We start from the raw sequence: 23,195 nt of genomic DNA, 5'->3' as shown, positions 1-23,195 counted from the left end.
AAGTTACATATGCACAATAGAGACATCGTTATCACATTTATTTCCTTGTTAGCAATACTTTTAATCACAAACATGACATTACTGACTATTCAGGGCTCACACAAGGTAAACTTAATCAATAATGAAACTTGGGAAACAAATGAGCATCTTTATTTTTTTTAATGAGCAACTTTTAAAAGGCAGTTGTTCTGTCAAAAAGAAGCAAAGTGCTAGAAAATAACTGGCTAACTGGCCTATACTCTTCCAAAATGTCGGTATCATGAAAGACAAAGAAGCAAAGGAACTGTTCCTGATTAAGAGATTAAAGAGACCGTAAATAAATACAGTGTGTAATCCTGGATTAAATCCTGAACTGGAGAGAAGAGGGGAGGAGGATGCTATAAAGGACATTATTGGGATGATCAGAGAAATCTGGATATGGACTTACATTACATAAGAGTATTACATCAATGTTACAATTCCTGTTTTTGTTAATTGTACTGTGTTTCTGAAAGAGAATGTCCCAGTTCTTAAGAAATCTATGCTGAAATATTTAAGGAGAATACGGTATGATGCCTGGGAAAAGCAACTTTCAAACAGTTCAAAAAATATATGTAACACAGAAAATAATAAGCAAATCACATTTAGGCCACACCTAAATGTTAATAAAAGATAAGTAGAGGTGAAGTTGCATTCTTCTAACTTTTCTATAAATGTGAACTTATTTCAAATAAAACATTTAAAAAATTTAAAAACATGGGAAATGGAAGACTAAACTTGGGTTACTTATTTTAAAAAGGACTTTATATGTGCAAGTCTCTATCACATTAAGTGGGATGAGATTTGTGTGTTTTATGTAACAATTATGGACAGCAACTGTGCATGTCAGCTTGGTATACAGAAGACAGACAATGGGTTTGAGAGTCACGATTTCTGGGTAAAGCCCTAACTTTTGCATATACTAAATGAACCATCTTGAGCTCTTATTTCCTCAAGTATTATGAGGGTAAGAATGAAGCTTCCTCCACCCTCACAAGGTTGCTGTGAGAACCAAATGACATAATGTATTCAAATGTGCGTTTTAAACCAGGAGGTAGTATATGAACATGAACTCTTGTTTTTAAGGAGTTGTCATCCAGAAAGGTTACAGGTGATGCAAATGAGTGTTACACCAGTAGGTGAAGCATTCACGGAAAACCAGAAAATGAAAGGACTACTATGAAATCCTATCATGCACCGTTCATTTAGGTTCACAAATGGACTAAGAGCAAGTTTTGAAAATACATTTTTTTCTCCCCAGAAGCAATTCAACCATGAAAGAATATAAAAACTAAGCAGAAAATTTTAATTACACTGTCCTTTAATAAATGAGAGCCAAATCTGCTTTAAAATGTTCCTCCATTCAAGAAAATCCAATTTACATCTAAAATACGGATCTTAAAGATGACTACAGAGTACTAAAACTATTTTTCCTCAGATGGGTAGTCCAAAATACTATGCTTAAACTGCCTGAGAATCCAGTCTGCCCAGGGCCCACAGCTCCACATTAGGATTAATCCAATATCCCTAAGAGGCCTGACCTGACCCCGAGCCACTGAAGGCTCTGAAGTTCAGAGTATACTCAGAGGTGGGTGCTGTACTGGGCTTCAGACGTGACGAAAGGCAGGCCCTAGGGAGGTCACCCAATGGTCTGTGAAGTGCTTCAAGATCAGGCTTTTCCCTGTCTCCTCCCTGAGTCTCCAACCTCATCTAGGAGAGGACGCACCCCGCCCCCTCTGCACTCTTGAATCTCGGCAGCCATTTTTTCTGTTCCCCACACATATCAAGCCTAGCCCTCACTCTAGAGCTCTGCACTTGTTCCCTTGGGCTAGAACACTGTGCCAGGATCTGCACATGGCGGGCTTCTTCTGGTCATTCAGGTCTCAGCTTAACTGGCCCGCCCCTCAGAGGCCTTCCCCGACCACCCAGCCTAAATAGCCTCTAACTCAGGCACAATCACATCACATCCTATTGTTTTATTTACTTTCATTAAACTGTTCTTCCTGATGTTTTCTTGTTTATGATTATCTGCCTTCTCCTCACTATAATACAAGTACCGTAAGAGCAGGGACCCTTCCATTCTGTTCATGGCTAAATTTCCAGCATCCAAAAAGGGGTTTGCACAAAGCGGGCACCTGAATGAAAGAACTCCCCAGCTCCAGCTCAAAATTCACTTCCAGTACTAGTGTGTGATTGAAATTTAAGAACTCCAGGAATAAAAAGTCAAAGACTCACATGCAACCCAGATTTCTGGAACTCCTTCCTCCTCTCTTGATTCAACTTTGCCTTCTCTGCCATAGTCCACTATCCTAATTCCATCCACTCTTATCCACTCAAAGAACTCATCTATTCTCAGAGTCAAAAGTACCAATTTCTTAAAGATGACTCAAACTCTCTCTAGTTCAAAATCAACTTTCTTACTCCATAGCTCCAAGCCCACATCTCCCGCTGTAATCAGGACATCAATACGCCCTTCAACATGTCTAAAGAACAAAGTCATCACCTTCCTTCTTTTCCACATCTGGCAATGGCATCAGCTGTCACTCACACTCAAGTTCTCAATCAACTATCATTCATTCTTTTTCACTCCCCCATCTAATAAAGTACTTAGACCTACTGCTTCTTTTAAATATTTCTTGCATCTGCCACCGCTTCTCCATTTTTACCACCACTAAACAACCTAGGCCCTCCCCACCCAGAAGGACCCTAGGAAAGCTGTCAACGTTTTTACCACCGCCACCCAAAGGTCCTGCAACTACGATTCTCACACATGCACCTGGCAGTAATCAACATTTTTGTAGAGGCTGAGGGAAAAACCTGACCTGGTAATGTAACTAGCCTGCCTAACACAAAGGGTATACTTGTGGAATCACAGAGCTGACAGGCGAGGAAACCAAGGCACAGCCAGGTTACGCTACTGGCAGCCGAAGTTCCAGGTTCCACGTGTTCCACTGTGAACAGTTCGCAAAAATAACTCATTACAACAGCTTCATTTAAACACTCAACAGTACTGCCACCTGTACAGTATGGGACATTTCTTACATTTTAACTATTGCAGCTTATTGTGGACACATTTTTATTCAAAGACTGGTTAAGATGATTATTTGGAATATTTGGAATCCAGCCTATTTTTCTTAACTTTCAGGTAAAAGTTCTTCTCAGGATCCAGTGTTTTTCCTTATTAACTAGCAGTTTTCTCTCTTCTGTTGATGACACGTACCCCTAGCATATCTCAAATATAAACTAAAAGAAAAACTTCAACACACTCTATTCTTTTGCTTAGCACTTCTTTCTCTAGGTGCAGAGAATTGACCCCCTTACCAACGGACTGTCCTGTACAGTTACAGTAGTCCCCCCATCCTCAGGGGGGTACATTCACCCCCAGTGAATGCCTGAAACCATGGACAGTACTGACCCATATATATATTTTTTTCTATACACACACACCTGTGATAAAGTTTAATTTATAAATCAGGCACAGTAAAGAGATGAACAACAATAACTAATAACAAAATAGAACAATAACCATTATACACTGTAAAAGTGATGTGAATGTGGTCTCTCCCACCCTCTCTCTCAGAATATCTCATTGTACAAATTTAATGCTTTTTCCATCTTAACAAAAGAACTTACCACATACTGTGCCTGTAACTTTTGCAGTTTGAAGTGTGAAAGCAAAATCAGGATGCATCTGTTTTTCCTTCCTCACAATTTCATGGATAGAAGACTCATTCTTACCATAGATCTCAGCAACCTCAGCAAACGAATATTTTTCTTTCATTATTAAGTCAAGAACCTTCACCTTTTCACTTAAGGAAGCACTTCATGGCTTCTCTTTGGCATATCTGAATTGCCAGCATCACTACTCTTGCGCTTTGGGGCCATTATTAAGTAGAATAAGAGTTACCTGAACACAGCACGGAGATACCGTGACGGTTGATCTGATAACCCAGACGGATACTAAGTGTTTAGCAGGCAGGACACACTGGACAAAGGGATGATTTAAATACTTCCCCTACAGGACAGAGCAGGATGGTGTGAGATTCCACCATGCTACTCGGAGCAGTGCACAATTTAAAATTTATGCATTGTGGGACTTCCCTGGTGGTCCAGTGGTTTAAGACTCCACACTTCCACTGCAGGGGGCACAGGCTCCTTCCCTGGTTAGGGAACTAAGATCCTGCATGCTGCATAGCATGGCCAAAAATAAATAAATAAAATAAAATTTATGAATTGTTTATTTCTGGAATTTTCCATGTAATATTATCAGTCAATGGTGACTGCAGGTAACTGAAACCACAGAAAGCAAAACCGTGAATAAGGGGGAAACTACTACACTTTTCTTCACCCAAACAGTGTAAATCCCTGAGACTTGGCTTAGTTCACTGAAAATGGAGTACCCTGTTCACTCTTTAAGAAGGGATAACCAATTGCCTCAATAAGTATTACTGCTGATCGACATATTTGAAATCTGAAATTTAAAATAGTCTTCCCCAGTAGAGTCTGCCCAACTTCATTAAACACATAAATCATATATAAAGCACTACTTTATTAAGTATATTCCCCAGAACTGATGTCTAAGAACCTTGCTTCCCTAACAGAATGAAGCTTTTTTAAGCTTCATAAGCTTTACAGTGGTTTCTATAACTAAGCCCAGAAAATAGATTTAAATCACAATTTACCATCATCGATGAGCTGTGTGACCTTATCACAGTATCTTCAGAACTCATTTCCTCATCTCTAAAACGGAGAGGTTGAAGCAGATATTATCTGAAGTCTCTATTAACTCTAAAGTTCTCAAATTCCATAATGGCAAGTTCAGAAAACTTCTAACTGATCTCTCTGCCTCTACTCTCTCCTTCTAAATTATCCAGCACACTACCACCAATTAATTTTCCCAAACTAATACTGTATTAGCTTCCTATTGTTGTTACAACAAATTACCACAAACTCAGAGGCTTAAAAGAACACAAATTTTATTATCTTACAGTTCTGAAGGCCAGAGGCCTGAATGACTTTCACGGGGCTAAAATAAAGATGTCTGCGTTCCTTCTAGAGGCTCTGAGGAAAAACTGTTCCCTGGCTTTTCCCAGCTTCTAAAGGTGGCATTCCTTGGCTCACGGACCCTTCCTCCTTTTTCAAAGCCAGCGGCGTGGCATCTACAAATCTCTCTCTGACTCCCTCTCTCACTTACAGGAATCTTTATGATTACACTGGGCTACCCATATAATTAAAGGATAATCTCCAGTTTCAAGATACTCAGCTTAATGAAATCTGTGAAGTCCCATTTGCCATGTGAGATAAACATTCACAGGTTCTGGGGATTAAGACATAGACTCACTTGAGGAACCATTATTCTGCCTACCACAACTACGTAGTTATATCAGCCCCTTGATCAAACACTTTCAATGGCCAAAAGCAGACAGAGACATCAGAAGAAAACTACAGAATATATCTTTTATACAAAGACACAAAAATCGGGCTTCCCTGGTGGCGCAGTGGTTGAGAGTCCGCCTGCCGATGCGGGGGACGCGGGTTCGTGCCCCGGTCCGGGAAGATCCCACATGCTGCGGAGCGGCTGGGCCCGTGAGCCATGGCCGCTGGGCCTGCGCGTCCGGAACCTGTGCTCCGCAACGGGAGAGGCCACAGCAGTGAGAGGCCCGCGTGCCGCCAAAAAAAAAAAAAAAAAAAAAAAAAGACACAAAAATCCTCAACAAAATACTAGCAAACCAAATCTAGCAACACACAAAAAGGATTATACACCATGACCAAATGAGATTAATCCCAGGAATGCAAGGTTGGTTTAACATTCAAAAATCAATCAATGTAATTCAGTAATGGAATGAAAGAAAAAACCCACACAATCATCTCAATAGACAGAGAAAACATTCAACAAAATCCAACACTTTTTCATGATAAAAATACTCAAATTAGGAACAGAAGGGAACTTCCTCAACCTGATAAAGGCATCTACGAAAACCCACAGCTAGCAACATCATACTAATCTTAATGGTGAAAGACCGGATGCTTTCCCTTTAAGATCAAAAACAAGACAAGGATGTCTGCTCTCACCACTTTTATTCAACTCTGCATTGGAGGTTCTACTCAGGGCAACTAGGCAAGGAAAAGAAATAAAATAAAAAGATTGGAAAGGAAAAAAACTATTTTCATCATCTTGGATGTAGAAAATCCTAAGGAATCCACTAAAAAAGTACTAGCTAATAAACAAGTTCAGCAAGGTTGTAGATCAAAAGATCAATGCACAAAAATCAGTTGTATTTATATACTAGCAATGAGCAACCTAAAAATGAAATTAAGAAAATATCATTCACAATAGCATCAAAAAGGATAAAATACTTAGGAATAAAATTCACAAAAATAAAAGGCATGTACACTGAAAACTACCAATATAAATCACTGCTGAAAGAAACTGACCTAATGAAGGATGACCTAAATGAAAGGAACAGAATTGAGTGTCCAGAAGTAATTCCTTACATTTATAATCAACTGATTTTCAACAAAGGTGCCCCAGAAAATTCAATGGGGAAAGAATAAAATTGGATGACTACCAAAAAAATTGCTGTTCACAGCAGCATTATTCATAATAGCCAAAAAGTGGAAACAGCCTAAATGCCCATCAGCTGAGGAGTGGGTAAATAAAATGCAGTTAGGTCCATATAATGGAATATTATTTGTCAATAAAAAGGAACAAAGTACTTATACTTACTCTAACATATACCTTATATACATGATGCTAAGTGAAAGAAACCAGTGATAAAAGGCCAGGTACTGCAGGACTCCATTTATATGAAATTTCCAGAACAGGTAAAACCACAAAGAAAGAAAGTAGATAGTGGGTGCCATGGGCTGGAGGAGGGGGAATTGATGAGTGGCTGCTAAAGGGTGCGGAGTTTCTTTTGGGGTGATAAAAATGTTCTGAAGTTAACACAACTGTGAATATACTAAAAACCATAAATTAGTGGATTTTATGGTGTATGAATTTTATCTCAATAAAGTTGTTCGGGACTCCTCCGGTGAGAAGTTAAGTCTCCGCGCTCCCAATGCCTGGGTTCGATCCCTGGTCAGGGAACTAGATCCCACATGCATGCCACAACTGAGAGTTCTCATGCCACAACTAAGAAGCCCACCTGCCGCAACTAAGACCCAGCGCAACCAAATGAATAAATAAATATAAATATTTTTAAAAAAACAAACCAAAAAATAAAGTTGTTTTCTTAAGTCCAAGGTATTCAATTCATGTGCAAACCCACTGGTGAACATAATAAATTGTCTCCAAGTAGTCTGGAAAGAAAATATGAACATAAAATATCTTCTAAGGACACATATATTTTTCTTTGTATGTTACATTTAACATAGAGATAAACTATGGAGCATGATCACATGAATGCTCTATAATAGAAAGGTATATGACTTTTATTAACACGGCATGGTTAAAAATAAATACATACAATGAACAGTCTGTTTAAACACCATTAAAAGCTCCTCAGCGGTCTCAAAATAAACTCTGAGCACCTTCTTGTGTGCTTTCACAACTAAGCGTCACCCACCTCTTCAGACTTATCTCCCATCACCCCCAACACAAATTCAGCAGGGCCAGACTTTCCACTACCATCCTTCCCCGCTCACTGAACAACGTGCTCACTGCCACTCATCCCTCTACCATCTGGTCTGTGTCTTGAACAAATTCTGAGGATTTTTCAGCCAACGAAATGATCCTTACTCTTCAAGACCTGACTGAAGTCCTGCCCCATCAAAAAAGTTTTTTTCACGTCTCCAGACCATACCAACCCCAAACCCTCCAGCCTCTCACAAGTCTAACTATCCACACCTCTAAGCCAGCTCCTCACCAAACAGGCACTTTTCACCACTCTGATTCAGATAATTCACTCTTACAACAGTTTTTTTTAAAAAAAAACAAACACACACACCTAGAATTTAGTTTTTCCAGCCTCGATTCATTCATTTATCCATTTCATCTTATAATTCCCTCACTTTAGGGAGATGATACATCAGCTTTCACCCAGATACTAAAGTAAATAGCACTTTTGTCAATGAAAGAGTGCCACCTAGTCGTGGCACAGGGTAACTGACCATGGCAGTAGGAAGCTACTTTTACAGAAATGCACTGTACGTAAAAATAAGCCGGAGTATCGTTTGTCAGGGCAATGCAATTGTTTTATACACGCATCTTATCACCACGATCAGTCTACCTCACAAGTCTTACGGGCATTATTTGTTCTCCGCTCAGTACCATGCATTATTATCATATAATATTTACTAAATTTCTTAAGTGTATTATGCCAATAAATTCATGTGTAGACGGTTAAAAATTCCTTTGATAATCACATGAGAGCATTTTTTGAGTTTATTATAAGAATTAAACAGCAAAAGTAAGTATAAAATGAAATCTTGCGATATACTCACATATAATGGAGCTTGTTGTGGATTAAGTTTCATGACCCAGGACACTGAAACAGAAAAGGGAGAAATAAATGAGAATAAAATTAAAAGTTATCGTCAAAAATCTAAAACCCTCCAAAAGTCTTAGATGTCAAGCAAGGTTACAAAAGCACAATCACAAGTCTGAGATTACTGGATGCCTGGCTTTCCTTAGAGGTTTGGGGAGGCAAGAAGATCAAAGATTGCAGAATGCCTTGTAGCCCCGATTCCATCTTTTCAAGTGGGGAGAAAGATTTTCTGATTGAAAAATAAAGACAAAAGGCTTCACTGTCATACAAGAAGTTTCAACAACAAACCAACAGGATATTAATATCAGTTACCAAAGCAAGAACAGCGTGTGTGCAGTTATACTTTTACATAATCCCCCAAACTCACATAATGCTACCTAACCAGGGATCCCCCCCAGTCTCACTGGGGTGCTTAGGGTAGAAGGGATCTGCAGACCACTAGAGAGCCCTCTTCCTCTCAACCCTCCTCTCAGAGAAGGGGATCTACTGCTGGCCTCCAACAGCTAGAAGTTGTCACTTTCCTCAAAATTAACAGCTGGATTCCCTGTGGTTACCTGCACTAAATGAATTCTCACAAACATCTTAGGAAGAACTTTAGAGGAGACGTCCAGCATTACATAATACATTTGTGAATATTGAGAATAGCATGTTCTTAAAAGTTTAACTTGGTAATTTGACCAGGATTTCCTCTAAGCCAAAATGATCATCGTCCAGTATTGTGTACTTCAGAAGGGCAGGTCTTTTGCCAAATACAATGAATTTGAGAATAAGCTGATCCCATCATCACAAGAGTCAGAGAAGCAGACCCAAGTGATTTCATTATAATCAACTTTAAGTGTCTTACCCATGATAGGGGACTGGATTAAATTATTATCCAGCAATATAAAAAACAACAGTACAGGGCCTCCCTGGTGGCGCAGTGGTTGAGAGTCCGCCTGCCGATGCAGGGGATACGGGTTCGTGCCCCGGTCTGGGAGGATCCCATATGCCGCGGAGCGGCTGGGCCCGTGAGCCATGGCCGCTGGGCCTGCGCGTCCGAAGCCTGTGCTCCGCAACGGGAGAGGCCACAACAGTGAGAGGCCCGCATACCGCAAAAAGAAAAAAAAAAAAAAAAACAACAGTACAGGAATGTCATTCATACATACAAAAAAAGATAAAATCCCATATGTGGTATTATACCAGACCAGATCACAAAAGCTTAACAATTAATTGACGTCCCAACAGCATAAACTGGAGGTTATCCAAGACCAAATTTTAGAATAAAAAGCAATGCCTTAGCAACCGTGCATAACTCCAATAACAGAATCCTCTCAATATTAAAACTCTCACAAATCTGCCAGTTTGGTCAGGCTGTGTGTGTCTGAGCATCAAGGCTCGCCCAAAAAATACAGTTAGCACACACCTGTGGAAAAAAAATCTATAACCAGGCTCCTAAGCACAATCACCTCCAACCAGCAGGCCACGGGTTTCACTGTGTTCTGCTGGAAGACATGCTCACAGCCAGGGAGCCCCCGCAATGACTGACCACCTCCCTGCCTGCCCTGTTCATCCTCTGGTCTACCCGCCACACACACACATTGTAAGAGACTTCCCAGCTCAGGGCACTCTTTCCTTCCTCCCAGCCTTCATTTAATGGTTTTGTACCCATAGGTGCTAAAAATCACCCGCAAAAATCCACACTGAAAACCAAGCTTGAGAAATGTAGCAATAACCAACGCTTTTAGTAGAAAAATAGAGATTTCCTGCCCATCAGATGCAAATAGCAAGCATAGATTAAAAAAAAAAAAAAGACTGAAGATTGAGTATTTTCTCAATGCATTAAATATCCATTTAATTTAAAATTAAGCTCACTGTGCTCACTGGTCTTTTAATCAGCTTTCCAGGTCCTATTCAGACTTACCTGGGACAAAAGACTAAAAGAACCTATAAATTTATGAACCAATTTGCCTTAACTAACTTCTGAAGTGTTCCTGTCATCCCAAGCAGAAGAAATATCAGTGAAAACCAAAACAGGAATTAACACTTTGTAATCCATAAGGTTTGGAGAAATCCACAGAGACTAACTAGTGACTTAACAGCCCTCTGATGCTTCTTGATTTGCCAAAAAAACTAAAATGACCTGTATAAGGACCACAAACATCAACTTATCTGATGTTCCCACTGCATTTGACGAAAGATCTGGTGAAACTCACTTGGCTCTAAGGGCTGATGCCATCTGGACTGTCTGCAATCATGAACTTGCCTAAACTTATTTCAAAGCCAAACCCATACAAGTTATTCTGATATGAGGATTAAAGAGGGATGACAAAGTGTCTGTCCACTCACACTGGTCAAAGGGACAGGTCATTGTTGTGTTGGCAACACAGCCGTTGAAAGAATACATCTGTCAAAAGTCATCGAGGTAATGACCCCAGAAGCATCAAATTGGTAAATTCACATTGCCTTTAGGCTTCTTCAATGCTGACACACCAAGGGAAAGCGAGGACTAACATTTATAGAGCTTTATATCCAATATAATTTTTAATCCCCATAAAAAGATATTATTCTCTCCCATTTCATTGGGAGGGAAGAGTTCTTTTAATGATTAAATTATTTAATATCAACATCAAGAGGTGGGAGAACCCAGATTCAAATCCCATCTAACGCCACTTGCCCTACGTCTAGCCCTCATTCTACAAGGAATACAGACTCCCTTTAACTTTGTTAATTCAACTGTCACTGGGCGTCTCCCATGTGCCAGGCACCGTACTCAAGGCACTGAGAGTACAGAAGCTTCACAGAGCTTATCCTAGGAGTAACACAGATAAATAAAGCATTAAAATAAACGGTTTTCAGATAGTGATTAGTGAGTGCTATTGAGAAAAATAAAACAGAGAAGAGGGAACAGGAAATGAGTAGGATACAGTTTTAAATATGGTGCTGAGGGAAGGCCTCTGTGAGGTGACTTTTACCCAAAAAATGAAAGAGATCAAGAAAGCTAGTAATACAGATAATAGATGAAAGACCCTCAAACTGGTCCTAAAACTGAAAACTCAGAGTTCCGATGCTAAACCATCGAAAACTTGCTACGTATAATGCCTCAACTTATTTCACACATTTAAACAAACTTACTTTACTTACTTGAGAACTGTGTTCTTAAAAAAGGAGCATATTACAGGAAGGCAGTCTTTTGGGTCAAAGTAAATGCACTTAAAAATCAGCATATACACCAAGGCCAATTTGGAGATCACTGGACTCTTTGCTTTGCCAACAGAATTTTTATCAAGCTTTCCCAAATGGAAAATTAAAGAATTGCACTATGTCCATCTAATCATTTCATCAAGGAATTTTAAGAGAGAAAACCCTGGAATTTCTTCCTTACCCAAAACTAACTAGTGAGTGACCTTGCACAAGTTCACAAGTTTACTGGGCTGCTTCCATGTAACACAAGCACAACATGTGACAGACACAGTGGGACAGTAAAGGCTGCATGCCATTTGAAAGAGACCATGAAGAAAAGGAACTATCAAAACTCAAAGATTTAAATGATGTGATTTTAAGTATGTTCACCAACTCTGCCACTCAGTAGTAACCTGCTACAGTTCCGAGGAGTCATAAATTCAGGGAGTGTGAAATAATTACAAGCACAGTAATAAAGTATTTTTATTCTTCCCACATTTTGCATTTTATTTCAAAATGCTCAAAGGAAAAACAAATTTAATAGTTTGCTATTGTATAAATGTCACACGTTCACTTTACGTCAAAACAAGACTTAACCAATTTTAATACAACTATCTCAATTATATAAATCTACACACTCCCACAACACCCCAATGAAGAAGTCTCAGGGTGCTGCTGATTATGATTAGACTTTGTGCTGATGATCCCTTCTTGCACTTTAACATAAACTATCACCATAGGGTGCAATGCACAAACCATCATCAGAATGTACACCAGTTTTGTACGAACATTAACAGTAGCAAAAGTTTTGGAATATTCTGCAATTCACTCTACCTGAAAATGACTGTGTAGAAACTCAGTCACTATACAGGATCACAGAGAAACTCAGGCAAGAAGTGATACGCCTGTTTCATTAGTTTGGGGGAAGTAAAGGACAGAAAGCACTTCTACCAACCAATGTGCCTGAGCAAACGAATGCAAAACCTTAGAAGCTACAAAAAAAACAAAAAAAAATTTACACACCTAAATAAAACTTGGTGTCAGGGCTTCCCTGGTGGTGCAGTGGTTGAGAGCCTGCCTGCCGATGCAGGGGACATGGGTTCGTGCCCGGGTCCGGGAAGATCCCACATGCCGCGGAGCGGCTATGCCCGTGAGCCATGGCCGCTGAGCCTGCGCGTCGGGGAGCCTGTGCTCCGCAATAGGAGAGGCCACAACAGTGAGAGGCCCGTGTACCGCAAAAATAATAATAATAATAAAAATAAATAAAAATAAAAAAACTTGGGTGTCCACAACAGGTGTCAGCAAACATTTTTGTAAAGAGCCAGATGGTAAATATTTTAGGCTTTGCAGGTCATATGGTCTGTGCTGCAATATGTAAATGAGTTGGGTGGGGCCATGTTCCAATAAAACTTTATTTACAGAAAGAAGAAGAAGGCTAGATTCAGCTAGTGGGCCACAGAATACCAACTCCTGGTCAAAAACTTTAAAAAGTACCTCTTAATAATCCAAAGAAGCACTATGTCCTCACTCAACAGTTTTATATGCCTCAAAGAATATTTTCATCTAAAAAAACACTTCTCAATACAGGAAAGGCATAGGGTGTGGCACAATATTCTCTAGATGAGAAATCAGATTAAATGGGTAGGCATCCAAGTTCTCTACTAATAAACTGTATGAGCAAGTTACTTAACTTGTCTGAGTCTCAGCCTCCTTATGTGTAGAAACGGCATAATAACTGCTGCCTATATTATGGAGTTGGTGTAAGAATCAAAAGCAAGTGCAAAGTACTAATGTAGAATATGTCTCCAGGGTATACTGTGTGAATACAGTGAGATGCCAAACAGTACGCATAGTATCCTCTTTTTGTGTAAGAAAGGGGGAAATAAGAATATATATTCATGTTTGCTAGTATCTGCAGAAAGAAACACTGGAAGGATACATTAGAAACTAATAAAACTGGATATGAAAGGTGAGGGTCACACGGTAGAAGAGGATGTGGGTGGGAGAATGACTTCTTAATAAATCTTTTTATATTGAATTGAAAAAAAAAAAAAGTGCCAAGTAAAGCACTTAAGCACACTTGCCAGGCACAGAGTAGAAGCCACTGTTCCTTCTTCCTGGCAGAGTCTCTGGGTCTCAGTGGAGACTACCTCATAAAATACTTTGAAAAGTATAAATGGTTAAATGAAAGGCTTCAGGTAGCAAGAGATGCATTTCTGTCTTAAAACAAGTTGGTGGGTAAAGTAGAATTGCAAAATATAACAAAATAACCATAGTAAAGGATCTGGAGGAACAAATACCAAAATGTTAAATATACGTATTTCTGGGGATTACAGGGAATTTTCATTCCTAAATTATCAGTTTCTTAATTATAACTATTCAAACAATGAACAGATATTACTTTTGCAATCAGAAAGGAAACATTACACACAGCACATCTGGTTTAAGTCCCCGGTCATTCAGTGTATCGCAACTGACCTAGAAATGAGTAAAAAGACCTTTTTTTTCCTAAATGAAAACACTGAATAAATCTACAATCTTTACTAAAGGTCCCTGGAGCTAATAAAAGCAAAGCAATTAAAACAAGAATGTCTGCACCCATACGTTTGTAAACTTAAACCAAACTCACTATTCTTTAGCCACAGCCACACATTACACTAAACAAGCCTTTAACAGGTGCTCCACCCTTAACGAAATGCCCAAGGGGAGGTGGCGGGAGGGGGAGCGAATCACAGGCCCCCCTCAACACCGTATCAGGAAATTATACTGCAGGCTGCAAACTCTCTTGAACCTGTGAGCGTGGAGATCTCAGCCCATTTCCTAAGGACCAGCTGTCCGTCTCTGACAAACCTATCACTTCAATTGGTTTTTGCAAATGATTTTTGTCATCCACAACAGGAAAGCTTCTAAATCCACAAAAAAGATGTGCAGCCCCCAGTCTCATTAGGAGGAGGACAGCTGTTTGGGACACAGTCAAGTGTAAACAGGGTATTTTTACCTGCAGGGTACTTCCATGGCAAAATGTGCTTCAAATGAATTTCCCTGGCCAGAGACCCTGCTAAGATTGGGCTACAGTAAACCCTTCGAAACCCACAAACATTTGGGGCGAGGGTTAACATGGAAATGACAATGCATACTCTGTATTCTTGCAAAACCGTCAACATTCAGGTCTTCCTCAAGGAAAATAACAAGATCCAAAGACTCCTTCCTTCATTCCTAAGGAGTCTGGGCTGGTGGCTATAAACATGTTATGAACTGGTTGAGGGTGGGAGCCAGGAATTCTGAACAATAGAAAAAGAAGCACAGTACAAAGAGCAGATAGACTCTTCCTGGGGAGGATGTCAAGTTATACAAAAAATATAGAATACTACATGTACAAAATACATTTCCTGAATTAGGGACTGAGAAAATCTTACAGAAGCCTCATAAATGTCCAAGTTCTTCTGTTTAAAAAGATGCACTGATTAATAACTGAGCAGTTTGCTCTAAGCAGTGATTCTCAAATCTTAGTGCACATGAGCATCCACTGGAGCCTTCTTAAATAATGCCGACTCTTGCCCAGTCCCCTCCCCCCACTTCCACCATCAGAGTCCAAATGAGAAGACCAAACCTTGTGATGTTTTTGCTTTGAAATCATGGCCCACACTTCTGGAAACAATGGTGTTGAGATCCATAACACATGTCTGATTCTCTCATGGCACAGTAAGCCTTGCTCTGTCCCACCGTCTCATGACACAGTACTTACTACACACCAAGAAAAAAGCAAAGCACTAGTCAGAACTGGGGTGAGATGGGAAGAGGGGCCTACTGCAGGTAGTCAGGACATGAAAAGAATGAAGAATCTAACAAAGTGCAATACTCACAGTAAAACAAAAGGATTCAGCAAACTAAGACAAAGCCCAAGCAACAAAACACTAACACCCACATTCACTCATTTAATTTCTTCTTTATCAGTGCTGGATTACCCAATAGGCAGAATGATCCTAAACTTAGGGCAAACATACACACGCAAAGTGATTATCGTGGAATAAAAAAATCAGAACTCTTTCCACGATAATTAACTAATTAAAATAATTAAGAAATTAAACTTAATTTTAAAACTCTGACTTTCTTACACTCATCTTAGAGCTTGCTCTAAAATTCATATGGGAGAGTACACCATAGTCTTTTTAGAGCTTAAGGGCTCCTTTTCTTTATATATGTATATAATTTCTGCCTGGCACATAAAGACTCAATAATGGGAGATAATCTCGTATTTCTGAGCCCTTAGAATATTCCACGTACAGCTAGATGCTGAGCTTTAGGGATAAACACCACATGGCCGGTACCAATTTCGTAAGTGACACATTAAGTAACCAGGTAATTTATAGTACAATATGATTAAGTGCAATAATAAGAATTTTACAAGGATCAGGAAGGAGCTATAAACTCTCTAGAAGGTGGAGGCCCAGACACAGCTTACTGGAAGAGGCCAACCCTGAGGCAATTTTCACCAAGTGGACATAGAAGTGTAGTGCAGAAAAAACTGCATAACCAAAGACAAGACAGCACAGTAAGTTCTTAAGAACAATACAGAAGAAATGAGGAGTGCAAGCAGGGGATGATGGGAGAAGTCAGGAGAGGCACTCATGTAAATTCACATGCCCAAAAGCTGCTCGGCCTCAGAAGCCAAGGAAGGAAGACAGAGAAAATATACAAACCAGTGGACACAGCTCTAGCCTAAAGAAATTATGGTCATACAATGGCACTGGCATCAGCAAATCTCTGCTTTGTTTTTTCTTTTTCATTTTCTTTTCTTCCCTTTCTTTGTCATCTCTCTTTTTTCAAAGCTCAGGCTCAAATGTCGGATCATACACAACTGCAGGTTCAAAGATTCATTAAGAAGTTTCACTGGAAGGTAATCATGTAGCCTAAACTCAAACCCAGACAGAGCAAGTATCTGTTGTGGGTTACAACCAGTAAGGTCAGGCCAGAACCTCACCATGGCTTTCCTGAGGTGCAGCAAGCAAAGGCTGGCTTCCCAATCAATTTCCCCAGGCCCTGGGATCCTCATCCCAAACCCTAGCCAAATCCTGTCAGCCATGGAACTCTATAAATGCAGTCTCAGAAGCAGCCCACATTACCCTCCTTCCCCAAGTAGGAATCACTGCCAGTCTACCTGCCTCTGCTTGTAGACATGAGTGCCAGGGCCTTATCACCTTGAGAAAATCTCTCCATGCTCCATTTGCACCTCTGACTCAACCTTCCTAAAATGCTTCTTTCATTCTGCAGCTTCCTCTCTGCCTACATAGTAGTATGCAATCACATAGCAAGGTTCTTTGGGGGCACCAACCTCTTTTCTTTAGGAAGTTCTAGGCGATAGCACTAAGATCTGCCTTGCTTCAAGAAAGGGAGGGAAAAGCCTAAAAATAAGATGTGATCACAGTTTTGGGGACACATTTAACCCATCTTAGTTCTTCTAAAGGTAGAGCCCTGCACCCTAGGGCTCATAAGCCCAGATGCTGCATCCACAGACACACATGGGCAGCTTGGGACTGGCAGTTGCCAACAGAGAGATTAATAAGCTCACTACATTTCCTCTGCAGAATATTCACTATCATATTTATTTTACACCAATTCTCTATAAGCCACTTTGATAATAATGAAGATACTAAAGGAACAGATGACTGCACAGTGCCCATCTAGATTGGGGAAACAACCTTCTAGCATTTAAGAATTCTTGGGGGGGTGGGGGGGCGGGGGGAGGAGGCAGGTCCGAGAGGGAGGGGATATATGTGTACATGTAGTTGATTCACTTCACTGTACAGCAGAAACTAACACAACATTGTAAAGCAACTATACCCCAATTTAAAAAAAAAAAATTTCTTTAGCAACCCCTCATAGAAGAATGTAGGGATAAAAATGAGAATGGCAATATAATTCAGAGAAGGAGACAGACAGACTTGGATTTGAGTTGTTAACTCTTGGCACTTCTGGTTGCATACCCTGGACAAGTTATTTAACTACCAGGCTTTATTCTCATGTGTAAAATGGGGGGAAATAAGAATAAAAGGTGTGTGTAAAATGTTTATACAGTACTAAGGAACAAGAAAGTACTCAATAAGTTAAGTTCCTGTTCTTACTGCCTGGAATGAGTTATGTGATTAGCCATCTCAGCACTCACCTTGCATCACATTCAACTACTCTACCATCCTAATCACTGCTGATGTCTAATTCTAAATAAAGGGCACTGATGAGGGAAACGGGGACCCCAACAGATACAGTGCTCTACTAAATATGCCCTCTATCTTTGGTGAACTCTCATCAGAGGCCATCCAGGCTCCCCCCACTACCCCTTCTGATGTCTCTGCATAGTGTTCAGTGCATTATCTATGCGGCCTTATTTAGCACTCCTCTCCCCTACCCCATACCCTCTTTTCCACTCAGCTCCTACACACACCATCTGCATGCACCATGCTCAGTCCAGTCCTCAACTCCTTTGCCTTCCACTTTGCTGATAAGCTAATCTATACAATCAGCAATAAGTCACACACTGGGTTTTATTTCTTTTACTTCTGTGCTTACCCTTTCTCCTTAACTTGTTTATTCTAGCCCACCACACCTGTATATGTCTTCTGTAGCACTCCTCCACACCACTACTGCTCCTGTCGCAGCATCTGGCATGGTACTGAGCACCCAATAAACACTAAAGAAATACCTGATTGACATGAACATCAGAGACAGAAATTAATCAGCTTTTCCGCACCATTTGATGGTAAAGGATCCACAGCTATAAGAACAAAAATCAATCTTACCAAAATATCTAAGGTCAGTCTAGTCCCAGAAGGCTTACCTAGTAGTTTATTAAGAAATCCAGCCTGGATCAATTTGCTTGATTGGCCAGAGAGGTAACAGAGACCAGAGTGGGGGAATTCAGCATCATTTAACTGGACAACAACCCCAAAGTAAAGGGGAGGGCAAGGAGCTGCTTAACACCATACTTAGGCTCTGGCATGATGACTCGTGCTTCAGGGGAGAGGAACACTTGCACATGTTATTTCAATCCTCTTTTGGTGTTTAACACAGGCTTGTGGTTTCCTGCAAAAATAGTTTCTGCTGCTTTGCAGAGACCTATACAGAGAACAAAACTCCAAATGGCTATTCCACAGGTGAGAATTTTGCCGCCAGCTGTATCCTGTTATCCAAAGGAAACGGAACTGTAAGCTGCCAGGAGGTCCAGATACAGGAGAGCAAGACCATAAATTCAGTAAGTGCTGACAATCTTATCCCTATGGTAATAAGTATAAACTTTAAATTTAGAAAAATTCACACACAGCTGTGTTTTATGTAAATTAACCTCAGCAGGGGTTAAAAGGGACATCCTGTAAAGAGACTGCCAAATTCAAGCCTTATACTTCCTTCATCCTCCCCAACCTCTATCATCCAAAAAGCAAGCAATCCAATGGGCTAAACCAATTATAAACTATTTGGAAAGACTAAATATAGGCAAGTGGGCGCTCACACAAATGTAGACATTACTGAGCTGGATGACCTAACCTGGACAAATCCCAAGGCCTGGAGTGGCTACTTGGTTAGAAATTATTTCACAGTGACACACAGCCCACCTTCCTGGTCACATTACATGACAAAAGCACTACCACATCATTCCCACAAGTGGCAGAAGAGGTATTAGAAACAGATGCTAGGAATGTCAATGTTAGCTTTTAAATTGTTAAAATGGTTCTCATATCTCGAGGATAAATATTGCCTTCAATGTTATCTCCAGTAGTATGTCTTTAACATCTTGAGAACAATGGTATTTGAAAACATGAGAGGTGGCTTTTTTTTTAAAACGAACTCAAAATCGGAGGAAAAGTTTTAAACAACAAAGACTTCAAGCAAAAGAAATTTGTATATTTCATAATTAAATGAAAATTCTACAAAATCAAAGAAACTCCAGTATTTTCAGCAGCCCACTATTAGAGGTTTTGGGGGTTTTTTAAAATATTTATTTATTTTGTCCGCACCGGGTCTTAGTTGTGGCATGTGGGATCTTCTAGTTGCAGCATGTGGACTTCTTAGTTGTGGCATGCATGTGGGATCTACTTCCCTAACCAGGGATCGAACCCAGGCCCCCTGCAATGGGAGCGCATAGTCCCACTGGACCACCAGGAAGTCCCTGTTAGGGTTTTTTCAAATATTACTTTATTAACTTCTTAAGCGAAAATTTTCATTTTTAAAGGAGATTTTCTATTCATAAAGCATCCCTGGCCTGAGTTATCCGTTAGGGAGTCATTTTGTTTTTAAATCATACAATGAGCAGAGAGTATTTTTTAAAATTACTGATAAACTTAGTTTAGGTGGAAACAACTAGGTCCAGTCAACTAAAAGCACACGAAAATCATCACCCCTACATCTAACAATGTAGATGCCATACAGAACCATAACAAACTATAAAGAACCTGTGATAATGTGATTAGTAGTTTTAGCAGAGAATTTAGCTACTTAAAGACCAAAATGTATCCGTGTTCTGACATAACAGAACTGTTTCCCACCCTCTCACTATATGGGAAAGGTCTCCCTCAGTAATTTCTCCTCCAAGTCACACTGAAGGGGAGTCTAAAGGAAACACTCTGCACCCATAGCGTCCACTGTAGAGGAGGAAGTGCCTATGCATTTTGAAAATGGTGACTTATAAGAGTTGCTGCTAATTCTGTTTGGATGTCAACAAAGACAATTCACTTTCAATTAGGACATACAGCTTCACAAAACAAACACAACTGTATGACAACACTAAAGTAAAGAACTGGTAAGATTATATCTCAACTGAATCGAAAATCAACTACAACATGTTCTGCAAATTCTGCTAACTTGATCAGTTCATTGAAAAATGGTTTAAAAATAATGATTCAAAAGGCAGCTTTCCATCAAATTATTAAAAGGTTATTTATTGTCCGGCTAAATTTGAGTGATATTACACTTGTTCTGGATTTAGAAATAACAGAGTTATGAGAAACTTTAGAGGTTATTCCCTGAATTTCAAATTTTCTGAATTCCTCTTATAGGAAACTCTTAGAGGATCACATATACTAATTTTCCATTTCTTAGTTCAAATGGGGAAATTAATAACTGATACAATAAGTTAAAACAAGATCGTTGCTTTAAAACATTTAGCATTTCTAGCTATGTGTGAGTAGATAAGTGGCACATAACAGAAATGCATAATGATGAATTGTTTCAAGTAAATGTGGCAACAGACAATATTACTATGCACGTGAAACTTCAAATACCAAATATATTTAGAATACACAAAAAAATAGCTACAGAAAGTCAGGCATCTGCTACACAATACCCTTTCCTTTAAAATTACAATATTTCAAAATACAAAAAAAATATATAGGTGTTTCATAAAATAAATGTTATCAAAGAATGACCCAAGTGCTAATAATTTGGTCATAATGAACACTTCAGTTGGCTACTTTTTCTGAAAATCTTTACAATCAAAAAGTAAATTGGAACTTATTTGCAAAGCAGAAATAGAGTCACAGATGTAGAGAACAAATTTATGGTTACCAAGGGGAGAAGTGGGGGTGTGGGATGAACTGGGAGATTGGGATTGACATATATACACTACTATGCATAAAACAGATAACTAATGAGAACCTACTGAATAGCACATAGAACTCTACTCAATGCTCTGTGGTGACCTAAATGGGAAGGAAATCTAAAAAAATGAGTGGATATATGTATACATATGACTGATTCACTTTGCTGTATAGCAAGAAACTAACACAACACTGTAAAGCAGCTATACTCCAATAAAAATTAATTAAAAATTAAAAAGAAATTTTTTAAGTAAATTAATTTAGGGGAAAAAGAGTAAAGATTTCCAGGCATACTGTCCCCAAAATAAAACTGTTGCTTTGCAGGTTTTGTTAACTGGGAATGAGCGTGGGACTGAAGAACAAGTACCTGTACATGTGTCTTCCAAGAGCCCAGGCTGTCCAGAAAGCAATTCGATGTGGAAGGGATGACGAAGAGAAGATGTAAAGGATGCAAACAAAGGTATGAAAGGCAGCAAGAGGAAATAATTCAATTCAGCAAGTATTTGCGTGTGTACTCTAGACAGAGACTGCGGATAGAACAACAAACTATAAATAGTCCAAATAAACTCTCCTGAGAGCTCTGTGATCTTGGCTTTCTGATTCTCCACATAAATTAAACAGGTCCCACCCCCACTGCAGCAACGGTTGGTTCAGTGCTGGTTTAGTCAAAGTTAGAAGAGGGCCAGAACTCAGACTGTGCCGAAAGAATGAAAAGCCACGGTTGCTCCTAAGATCTGAGGTGGGAGATAGAAGAGGCAACACCTTCAACATGCCCCGCCAACTGATGAATGGATGAACTGCTCTGACCAGAGTAAGAGGACCACCCGGAGGAGGGCACTGAAGTCTGAGCCCTTGCCAGGTGTAAGACCTTTCTCCTCTGCATGAAGCAGCTGGTAATCACGGGCCTCTGAGAACCACTGTGGGTCAATCAAAAGTGGGCTGCTCTTCAGTACAGTAATGACACAGAGCAGATGTTCTATACACTTTGTCTTTCCCTGGCACAAACCCAGCCAGGCAAACCTGACTTGGGACAACCAACAAGAAAAAAATAGTAATGCAAGATGGAAAAGACTGGGAAACAGAATCCTTACTCCTTACTTGCAGCAACAGCAGAATCCTTGAGAAACAGAGGCCACTCAACTAACCACTAGTTTGGAAGCTTAGAGTTAAAACCCCAGTGATATGAATTCTCCTTCTAAGTGACTTGAATAAAATGAAAAAGGTGTTTTCAGCTATCAAACCTTGGCTCAGGAACAGCTGACTTCATGGCTGGCTCTCCATCAGCAGAAAGTAAAATGGTGAAAACCACAAGCCAACAGTCTCAGTGCCTACCCCATGAGGTAAAAGCTCATAGGTCAATTTTTTTTCATAGTTTTAAAAATATAATCCTAATTCCTCTTTCTTTCCCTCTGTTGCCCTCCCCAAATGCCAGTACAAAACTAAAGATCGCATTCTAAAATAACCTCCAGAGACATTTTAAAAAGAACAAAACGGCCCCAGTACCTACTACAGGAAAAGCTAAGCAAAGATGAAGGCTGAAGACTGACTGCCGGCTCTATCCCACATTCCCCGAGCTCACCCTCCCCAGCCTGACACATGACATATCTATGGAGAGACCTAGTCATTTTCTAGCTCGTATGTTTGCACAAAAATAGGAACACTAAATGTTCAGAGAAGAGAGTAAAAGGATTATCAACCAGTTCCAATTATACCAACTGATCTCATCCTCTTGTTACAAGCTGCTTCCTGGCCTCTGAAATCCATTTCTGAAATTCAACCAAGGGCATTTTTTAAAAAGTATTCCTTCCTCCCTTGTTCTCTCTCTCAAGCATACACTGGGAATACACTGGGTGGTAAACAAGCGCTCAATGGCTTTCAGAATTCATACTCACCAAAAATGTGTAAATACCTCACTGACAGGTACATCATAGCCTCCTATTTCATT

The 23,195-nt window shown here is 39.8% G+C and overlaps 1 protein-coding gene across 9 annotated transcripts in view; it reads right to left on the bottom strand.

Moving 5' to 3' along the window:
* LOC308614814 (A-kinase anchor protein 13-like) overlaps positions 1-23,195 on the bottom strand; it is a 360,148-nt gene that overhangs the window by 257,249 nt on the left and 79,704 nt on the right. For all 9 annotated transcript variants that reach the window (XM_081229549.1, XM_081229552.1, XM_081229551.1 and 6 more), the window contains exon 2: positions 8,464-8,507. In XM_081229549.1, the coding sequence (XP_081085675.1) occupies positions 8,464-8,496 (33 nt within the window). In that variant the 5' untranslated portion in view covers positions 8,497-8,507. The remainder of the gene's footprint in view (positions 1-8,463; positions 8,508-23,195) is intronic.

This window comes from Mesoplodon bidens (assembly GCF_964165515.1).
Source record: "Mesoplodon bidens genome assembly, chromosome: 3".
In the NCBI taxonomy this organism is placed as follows: Eukaryota; Metazoa; Chordata; class Mammalia; order Artiodactyla; family Ziphiidae; genus Mesoplodon; species Mesoplodon bidens.
This window is presented reverse-complemented; position numbering and strand designations above follow the sequence as displayed.